We start from the raw sequence: 10,614 nt of genomic DNA on the forward strand, positions 1-10,614 counted from the left end.
TACAATTTATATCATCTCATCACATTTTCAGAAAGAAAGCGAATAAACACACACGAACGATGCCTTTTTAATTGAACTCATTCCTCCCAACCTTGTGTTTCCTGTGTCTTGACCGTGTTCGTTGTGTTCAGATTTGGACCCAGCTGTGGTGGTACCTAAAGACTCAGAGTTCATGCTCAAAGGAGAGGATCTGACTGCAACCTGCAACGCTCTATCTTCTCTGAAAACAGCCACTGTCTGGTATAAGGTACGTACTTGTTAGACGTCCGTACAGATTTGTCTCGATTGAAAGTATTGCAGGCAAATAAAATGTGTAGACTAGCTGAATGCTTGTGAGTTGTTGCATCTTTTATCATACAACCAGGGCAGTATATACAGTGATCATTACGATGACCATTTGGATGTTCTGTTTTCAATGTAGAGAACACTCCAAAACACTTCACATATGTAATTCAGAATCAAAATCTTTGACCAAAAAAACTAAAATCACCAAATGTCAGTGGAGTATTTAATGAAAATCCATCCGATAGTTGACGAGATATTGTAGTCTGTACCAAAGTGGAACAATGGCTGCCATAGCAATGGCACACTTTGGCTTGATAACTGATCATTATCAATATCTATCATCACCTGTCTTCATGCACCAATGTGTGTGTTTGTGTGTGTGTGCGTGTAGAATGGAAAGCAGGTGGGTAAGGAGAACACATTGCACCTGAAGGATGCCACCTATGAGACAACAGGACAGTACATATGTGAGGTGACCGTTCCAAATCTTCCCGCCCTGCACACCAGCGGCTCTGTCCACATTATCGTCCAAGGTCAGTCCTCCCAAATACCACTTTACTAATCTCAATAGTCTCTACATATATTTATGTTTTTACTCTATATTTCTGTAGTTTGTTCTTGCTGGATTTACAATATGTGGCCATGGTTTTGGTTGTAGTTTTTTTTGGGTTATGAACAACCGCTGTTGTGAGCTCTGACTTGAAACACGTTCCTCTGTTACTAAAAGGGTCAGTCAGGTGAAGTTTGGATTTGTCGATCTCTATAGCTTGAAATACAGAATTTTTATTCAAACCCGTACGAGGAAAGAGGATGACTATTTCCCTTTAAAGTCACTGGAGGGCTTTTTAACATGAAGCATCTGTGGAGGCAGTGTCAAGTTCAATTTGACAGTAGCTTAACATAAAATGAAAAGCGACTGGAATGTATTAGTGAATAAAAAAACAGTAGTTCTGCCAAAAAGAGCAGCAGCAGGGCGGTGAATATGACTCCAATATTGTACTGTTCTGATAGATTAGTGCTGTGGAAATGTGTTTTATCCTGAATATTCGAGGAGAACAGGTATATGGAGGAAATGTTGAAATTGTGTTAAGAGCAAGCAAAACAGGCTTGTAACTAAATATGATAGACTATACTTATACAAAGTGTGTGCATGTGTGTGTGTGTGTGTGTGTGTGTGTGTGTGTGTGTGTGTGTGTGTAGGTGGTCCCCAGTTGGTAGGAGTGGAGCAGGATGTGCAGATGGAGGAGGCAACAGGCAGGATGGTCAACCTGAGCTGTGAAGCTCAAGGCTATCCGGTGCCCATTATCTCCTGGAACATCATCGGCAGCCAGGTACTTAGTTTCACTAACCAAATGTCTGACACCAACAGTGAAAGCACGGATGTTTGGGCTGATTATAGTAATTATAGTTTATTTCACGCTGTATTTGTGTGCATGCACAGAGGAACAATAATACATTTATCTGCTTATTTATGATATTTTCTAATGATTATCAGTCGACAGTTGTGCATTTTTATTAGAGCCTGTCTCCTTTTTCTTGTTTCGGGGGTTTGTGGTAGCTTTATACTTTGCTAAAAAAAAATGGAAACCATACATGTGGTGCTAAAAAATATAAATTCATGTGTAGAAAGTAAAAATTTACAACATTAAGTGGACTTCTGAGTGTTATCATTATAAACACTAATATGATAATAATTTATATAGCATATTTCTAAACAAAGTGCGAAACATTCAAAAGAAACTATAAAAATAGATTAAATCCAAACAGGTTTTCAATATATTTTGTATTTAGCACAAGGAAAATATACAAAACAAGACAGGGAATTAATATACAAAGACGAAAGATATAATTCAGTCGACAATCGCCAAAATTAAGCTACAACACAGTCGGTCACAAACAAACAAATAGTAGTTATATCAAAACAGTTGTACTAAAAAAATGTGTATTTTATAAAAACAACTAGCAGCAAAAGAGAGAGGCAGATTAACGACAAGGACTTAAGGTAAGAGACAATTTAAAAGCAAAGTTTTTCAGCTTGAGTGAGGTGCCACCGCAGTGATGGAGGCTTATTTACCACATCCAGGATTATAATCTTTATGTATTTGCTTGTTGTGTTCCAGCAGTATTTTGGGATTGTGCTTGGTTTTGCAAACACTATATGCACACTGATGTAGAGATAATAATGTGCATCAACAAAGTGCGTTTGTTTGTGTGCGCCTCCACAGAACTGGAACGAGGTGGTGAGCAAGGCCAACGAGCACATGACTCACAGCGTGGTGTCAGTCAAAGTCACCTCGGACATCAGCGCTTCGTGCAACGCTTCCAATGACATGGGGACGGAAGTCAAGGCTTTCAGCATCAAAGCCAGTAAGAGCCGCTGTCTTTCTTGCTTCCACTGGAAAGTCTGTATGAGTGCAGTGGACGTGAGGGGCGGAGAGAGGACCGCATTCAGGCTTTGAAACACTCACAAACCATGATCTGTTTTTTGAGGACCATATTAAAGGACCATTCTTCATCTTTTGGCACATTTATAATGTCAGACTGTGTTCAAGCATAGAATGAAAAAAGATAAATAATTAATAATTTATCCCAATTTGATCACAAGCCATGTCTAAAGTGTTTGGCTTAATGTTCATACAGTTCACTACATACATTGAGGTATCAGGCTTGTGGATGACTAGGCTCAGGAACAACTGGAGGGAATATCTTCACAAAGGTCCATTTCGACTCAAAGATGAACTGAGTTATAATTTGGTGGTCAAAAGTAGGGCTGGGCTAAGTTGAAAATTGGGAGGGTCTTATCACTGCAGCTCCTTTGTGCTGCAGTGATAAGACCCTCCCAATGCAAAACAAAATAAAAATGCAGTAAACGCATGATCAAATAATTAACGCTGTTAAAGGATTGACAGATTAACGCTGCGTTATTGTATTAATTTGCCCCGCCCTAGTTAAAGGTCACTGTGACATCACAAAACATACTTGGCCATAACTCAAGAATTGATTGGCTTATTATGACAATTCCACACAAATGTCTAATTGGGTAAGATGATTAAAAAAAAATAAAAAAAGCAGCTTCACTGGTTAATAGAGGCAAATAACCACAAAGCGGTCAATCAAATCTTATCTAAAATCCAATCTGTTTTAGTCTTTAGACTATCTTGTGACATTGAGGTCAGCGAACTGCTGTTTTAGCAGGCAGTGTGTTGTGTGAGTGTGTGTGAGTGTGAGTGTGTGTGTGTGTGTGTGTGTGTGTGTGTGTGTGTGTGTGTGTGTGTGTGTGTGTGTGTGTGTGTGTGTGTTGGGCCTACTCTTAAGTGTTGTTCTGCTTGTTCACAGTACCCAGAGTCACTTCAGCTGCTCCCTTCTCTCCTGGTAAGATTGTTGCTCTGTGGTCTTTTCTTGTTTCTTTTGCTCAGTTTCTTCTTAAGACTTAAGTTGTGTCCGTAACAATGAATGGGTTGGAGGACTCCGTTCATTATTTATGATTTTCATACAGGGACTCTAAACCAGGACTGTCTAGTTTGCTCGCAGATCTTTGGGATGGCCTGTGGGTATATAAAAAATTCTGTTTGATACAGAGAGAAAAAATCATAACACCAGCAAATTCAAGCACGCCAACACGCCTAATGGTATGTGGACCGAGCGTTCTGCAGTGGCAAAACACATTATTGGTAAATCCCTCAATTTGTTAAAGAAACATAAATAAATTACATGTCTCTCTTTTACCAACTTTTTCCAGACGGTCTTGTGTTTTATAGTTGTTTTTTTACACACCAGGTGAAATTGAAGTAAATATGTAGAGTGGCATTATTATGGGGCAATTTTCTCAGTTTATCTCAGTAGTCGCTTCATGCCATTAAAACTTTCACTTGCCTGTTGGGAATACAATGGTGAAATAAACAACATTTCAGAGAGCCCCCCCCCTACACCCACAACCATTAAAAACCACAGTGTCAAAATTTATAGAGAGTATAGAGCTGTGTTGCTCCCAGGATATTTATATTTGGTCGCTCGGTCCTCTAATTGTTTGAGTTTAATAGGGGACCCGATTCTCGCGCAGGCCCTCGATATGGAAGCTTCCTACACACCCACTAAACAAACAGTGGAATATCTAATTTAAGAGTGAATTACATCATTGTTTTATGACAATGAGAAAAAGTCAAAGAAAAACACAAAAAAGAATGTCATCGTCAATTCAGAAAATAGATCACATGACTGGAATTGATTTATGTGTTTGATGATTTGATTGTCAGTAAATGGTGCATTGCTAAACTGACAAAATAAACTGTAATTAAATCTCACACAATACATTACTGCGGAGATACAGTATGGCTTAGATATGATGCATTTAATAAGATAAACGTGGATCATATTTATATATTAGTGCAGTTCCTGTTCAAACCGAGACATCCATACAGAGACTCCTTCCATTTACTTCCACAAACCCAACCTGCAGAATCTTATGTGGACAACCTCTTTGCTTTCTTCGAATAAGCAGAGGAAGAAAATCATTCTGAATGGATAAAGTAATAAAATAAAGGTTATTAAAGAATGGGTCACAGATGTTGCGCAAAATAAATGACATTTTTCTGCAGTCCTGCCTTTAGTAACACAGAAATATGCTCAAAAGTAATTTCACGCTCAGCTAATTGTTTCTTATGAGGAAACGGACGTCGTTAAATATGCCACTTCAGAAGCAAAACAGTTTATATAATGCAATTTGTTGGTATACAACAGATGCTTCATTATTCTCAATTTTAAAAAGTCTGTAAAGTTAGGTACTTGTAAAAGACAGATTAAAAAAAAACAGATGCTGAGGCATTCTGACAATAAGTCTCCAGTAAGATCCAAAAAACAGAGTATTGTACTTTTCCCACAATGCAACCTACAGCATCTTTTGTCTTTTTATCTTCACACCCTCCATGTTTAACTCACGCCTATTTGTCATAACTATGTTTCCTTCTGGCTTTGGCCATTTTCCGAGTCTTGACAAAGCTCTTCCGTAACTGTTTTCAGAGACTAAAACATTCCCCAAAAGAAAAGAGAACTATATGTAAAATTGGCAAAGTGCCCCTTTAAGTTCAACTGAGAGTTTTGGACAGAAGCTGAACGCTCAGGCAAAAGCTAATTGTTTTGTGTGGTCGCTGATGTAAACAGAAACTATATTGGTGTACAATGAAGTCCAGCTGATACATAATATTGCTTTCCTCAATGGACAGACAGTAACATGTGAGTGGTCTCTCTCTTTCTCTCTCTCTCTCTCTCTCTCTCTCTCTCTCTCTCTCTCTCTCTCTCTCTCTCTGTCTGTCTGTCTGTGTGTGTAGCTGAGGGCAGTGGGGTGATCATAGTGGTGATCATTCTGTGTCTGCTGCTGCTCGCCATCCTCGGCAGTGTTCTTTACTTCCTGCATAAGAAGGGGAAGATCCCCTGTGGACGCTCAGGGAAACAGGAGATGTGAGTACCGTCTTCTCTAAATCGAATGATGATGTCTTCAAGTATTATCTGTGTATCTGAAACACACCTGAAACATCTTCTTTCTCCCTGACACAGAGCTCCGTTGTTGTCCAACAACTATTAAAAACACATCAATGAGCCGTTCCTTCTTTACTATGAACACATGTTGTAGTTTATTTTTGACATCATCCTGCTGCTACATACCCACTTGAACGCCAAGTGTGTATCAATCCCAGCACACCATTTACCCCCCGAGCTATGTTGCCAAATAAAGCGCCCAGGTAATTTTGAAAATTACTGAGCTTTCTTAGAAATTCAAAGTATATTTTTTTTGGAGTTTTTAAAGGTTTTAATCGCAAAGGCAGCCCAGGAAAGTTTGGCTTATTCCAAAACAACCAACCAAAAGCAACCAAAACCTTAAAATAATGAGGTAATGTTTCACTACATGTTTCACTTAAAATTTATGCAAAATGCTGATGCAGAAATATTTCAAACAAACTGACCTCAGAAAAGCTTAAACCTGGAGCATCATAATGATAACCAACATTACATTTGAACTAGTTTCAAGAGAATAGTTTGTAATGATACCCAGACCCTCTGCAGTTACCTGCTTTTGTCGAATTCCCCATGAGCCAAATGTCCTTTCTGTCAGCAGCACCAAAGAGAAGACCACCAAAGATGACATTGTTGTGGAGATGAAGACCAACACAAAGAAGGAAGAAACTGTCCTCCTAAAGGCTGTCAACGGAGACAAAAAGGGCCCTAATGACCAGGTAACTATTGTGACAAATGTAAAAATAAAAAAAGCCTGAAGCGTGTTCTGCTTGAGTTTATCAGTTGTGGAGCTGAAATGCAAAAGTTGTCCTGCGGCGAAGGCGGTAGAGAAAAGCGTGAAAAACAGCGTCATCACGGATGCGAGTCAGGAAATACCGAGTTGGACATCCTGTTCTCAGTAACTTCACAGAAGCTGTTTTTATATTTGGATATGTGAGGCCTGTGTGGGGTAATAGCACTGTCTTTGGCATCATTTATTTAACGGATAGAAATTACCCGGCACCAGCTGCTGGCGTGAAGAAAACACATTCTGATGATGCTGAGCATGTCTGGATGTGATACAGAGACAATTGTGTGTTGTGTTTAATGGGATGTTTTTATTTATTTGTATTATTTCCAGTGCTGTAATGCATTATGCTGAGCTCCTAAATGTGACAAATATGGCTGTTATGTGCAGTTAGTTAGCAGCTTTATTATGTGAATGTTTATGTTGAAACTACCTTCTGCAGAAGCATGAAAGAAGCCATTGTTTGGTTGTTGTGCATCATAAGAATACACGTAGTTTGTCACGTTGCTTCTTTAAAACACAGAGCGTGATGTTCTGCGGGATTTTATCTGTTTTTCTGATGGCATAATGTGTTGGTTACACCTGGAAAGAGTTCTCTACGCCTCCGTGACTTGTCAAATAGATTACTCTAAATCCTTGCTTTCTGGCATCAGCAAAAAAAATCCATCTCCCTCCGCCAAAACTCTGCAAACAGGATTTTGACTCTTAATAGGAAACATGACTATATTTTACCAATCCTGACTTCTTTACACTGGCTAGCTGTTGCTGCTAGAATTCATTTATATATATATTATTAATTGCTTACAAAGCCCTGAGAAGCCCTGCCTCTTATGTCCCTTCTCGCATCCTGAGCTCCCCGGATGCTTGTTTAAAGTCTAGAAAGGTGTTCTTGCTTTTGCGGTCAGGGCTCCTAGACCTGTAAATCACTTCCCAAATACCTTGTCTGTTTGCTCATGAAGCTAGTCAGCTAACTTATTAATCCAAAAACTGCTAACTTTTTCCTAGCTGTGTCAAATGAAACAAAATACACTTACGTGCATCTCGACAGATACGTGTTACACAACATAACACAAGCTTTAGAGATTATGTTACCTTTTTAATAAACAGTCCTTTTCCTGCACAGCTCCTTTGTCATGAGTAGTATGTGTGTAACACTGATCTCCTCCTCTGTCCCTCCAGTAAAGTCCCCGACGGTTCAGCAGTGATGTTGTGCAGCAGAGGGCAGCACACATGAAGCCAGCAGTCACTGTGTGTGTGTGTGTGTGTGTGTTTGTGTGACGCACCAACTGATCTGTGACCTCCAGGGTAATGCCACCTCACAGTCTGGACATCCCCCTCTCCTTACCTCCCATCATGCTTTTGTTCTCAACAGTATTCAGTAGATTTTCACTCACACTCACACTCACACACACACACACACACACACACACACACACACACACACACACACAGATGTGTATTTCTTTTTGAATGAATGTTTGCTGACATTCACTTGTTTTGTACTATTTCCTCAAACTGTGTTCAGCTCTTTGCTGTCGTTCAGCGTGTTTCTACGATGGTGTCTCATGTGCATCCTCAACTTTTTTTTTATTTTTTATGAAAGTGTATATATTATATATATTTTGTTATTTAAGATATTTTGGCACTCAGATTTTCATTTCACGTCGGCGTCTGGGTCATGCGCATGCCGATCCGTGTTCATGGAGTCCAGGTGAGTTTTAGCACGTGACATGATGTCAGAGACCAAACGCCAGCTGCTCCGTTGAGGCGGCGCTTTGCTGATGGTTCAGTCACACTGAGAGCAGGGTCGCCAGTGTGTTTGCTTCATTTCGGTTTTTGATTGGCACCAATGTTGAAATTGAGGTGTCTCTGCTAGGGTCACTTGAAACGCAGGATAATCATCACCATATCGATAAAAACTGTCCATCAGGCACACTGGCGGCCTTCTTTTGCAAACTGCTGTCGAGCACTTGTACTGTTTGTAAATACATGGTGGTGTACAGACCTGCTTGTGGTGGACTAGGGCTGTAACTGATGGTGAAAAGGTCAAAGGTTAGAGATCTGCTGTGCCTGTTTTTGAGAATGCATCATACACTGAGTTTGTTGTGTTTTTTGGTTTGCTCTGTGTGTTTTCTTTGTGTTTCCACTGAGAGCTTGTTGGGCCTGAAGAAGTGTGACAGTTGTTTGTGCGTGTTTCATGTTTACTACGGATGACGCATACAGGACTGCACGTTTTTCAATCTTTATTAACCTTCCAGGGAGCCGTACGTTTCAATTTTGCTTTTGTTAGACTTAGAACTTACTTTGCTTCAATCATCATTCACAAGTAACATTTTGTTTTATTCCATCCATGGTTAAGTTTGCTCTGCATAATTCATGAAACTATCATTAATCTTTAACAGTAGAAGTAGACGTGACTGTTCCTTTCTGTGACGGGTTACTGAACTCATTCAGCAAGTTTGAAGGTGTTTTTTTTTAAATATGTGAATTGAATGTACAGCTGTGGAAGGTAGAAATACATCTCCCACTTTGCCATGTTTTATTATGACATTCAAGGTTTTTGTTTGGTAAAGAGAGGTCTTATTGTCGCTTATTATTGAGAAGGCGTTTCCAGATTTCTTACAGACTCTTTGAAACATCAAGAACTAAATATTCGATCACCTTATTTTTTCACTCCTGTACTGTAGTCACTACTCCTCCTGGGGTTGCACACAAAAACAATTATCTTTTTTTTCCTTCTCAAATAACTCAACATACAAAGTTAGAAAGTACAAATTAACCATCACAATATCATTTCCAGATAACAAATTGGAGGAAAAGCGTTGCATCTTGGAAAGAATGGTTAAAAACATTGTCTATTACGTCCAGATGGCCTTTTTAAGCCAGAGGGGTGAAAAAAGAGTCTTTGAAAATTCTTAAAATACTTTTTGAGCAGCAGTAAGTGTTTTTAAAGATTTATTATCCAGCCAAATGGTTATTTGAATGTCATGATAACAGATGAGCGGCGCAAAGTGGAGGTAGTCTGCAGTAAAATGATCCGTCTGCCTGATTTATAGTAAATCCGCTGAAACATGCAACAACACTGGTATGCGTCTTCAGTGGCCCGTGTTGTAAATATGATGTTCTGATGGCTCACTGTGTAGGTTTTTGTGAAAAGAGACATTTTGTTGCAGTGTGCTACAGTTTGCCCAGATGACTTGCAACGTTAACATAGTAATGATGTTTTTCGTTTTTTTTTTTTTTTTCTCCACTGAGTTGAGGTGTTTAAGTTGTAGAAATTTCTGGGTTCAGGAAGTCCTCAGGCAAGAAGTGTTTTCCTCATGTGCATCGTGACGCCGTCATCATGGTTTAGAGAAGCTGCACAAGCCGAGCAGTCAAACATGACGTGATTAGATCCGTCGATCTGCGCCTCGTCTTTTCAGTTTAACTCAACTTTTCATACATTTTTGGGTTATTTTTCAACAGAGGGAAAACACATTTGAAACTGAACATTGCAATTATGTTATTTTTTTTCCCCTAAATGTGTGTAAATTAAGTACTGTACATGTGATTCTTTGATGCTTGCGTTTGTTTTTATATTTTTTGAAAGAAAATAATGCCAAATAAAAAGGTTTCATTTAAAGAGGGACTGTTTTTTGTATGATTGTTTTTCCAGAGGAATAAAAGAGTACTTTTGTACCACAACAATGGTGAGTTCAGCGTGCTGCGTGTTGGCGCTGCATAGTCACCACAGTGAGGAGGCGGGAGGGAGCGCTGCCTCCAAACCACCGACACTGTCAGCACGAGCTGGAAATGACTCCAACGGTAGCTCAGATTTCCAGCTGCAGTCTGGAAGGAGGCCAGAAAACCGCTCACATCTGCAACGAATTCGAGCGCCTCAGATCTGCCAAACCAATCGGCTCGTCTCTCGTCATTTAGTGTCAAGTGTAGAACTTTCAAACAATACTAGTACGCCCAAAATGATAAAAAGCTTCTCGCTGCGTTTCTTTTTACTCTATCCACTTTTTCAGCACTTTACATTTTCGCTCACACAC

General features: G+C 39.5%; 1 protein-coding gene across 1 annotated transcript in view; it reads left to right on the forward strand.

Annotated features, from left to right (window-relative positions):
* Positions 1–10,200, forward strand: part of mcama (melanoma cell adhesion molecule a) — a 45,268-nt gene extending 35,068 nt beyond the window's left edge. Inside the window, exons 9-16 of the mRNA XM_068600986.1 lie at positions 132–247; positions 677–818; positions 1,486–1,616; positions 2,511–2,652; positions 3,622–3,657; positions 5,610–5,739; positions 6,395–6,512; positions 7,760–10,200. Of these exons, the coding sequence (XP_068457087.1) occupies positions 132–247; positions 677–818; positions 1,486–1,616; positions 2,511–2,652; positions 3,622–3,657; positions 5,610–5,739; positions 6,395–6,512; positions 7,760–7,762 (818 nt within the window). The 3' untranslated portion in view covers positions 7,763–10,200. The remainder of the gene's footprint in view (positions 1–131; positions 248–676; positions 819–1,485; positions 1,617–2,510; positions 2,653–3,621; positions 3,658–5,609; positions 5,740–6,394; positions 6,513–7,759) is intronic.
* Positions 10,201–10,614: the final 414 nt, after the last annotated feature.

Source organism: Clinocottus analis, unplaced genomic scaffold, assembly GCF_023055335.1.
Source record: "Clinocottus analis isolate CAN_PGR_092001 unplaced genomic scaffold, fCliAna1.0.p SCAF_5, whole genome shotgun sequence".
Classification (NCBI taxonomy): domain Eukaryota; kingdom Metazoa; phylum Chordata; class Actinopteri; order Perciformes; family Cottidae; genus Clinocottus; species Clinocottus analis.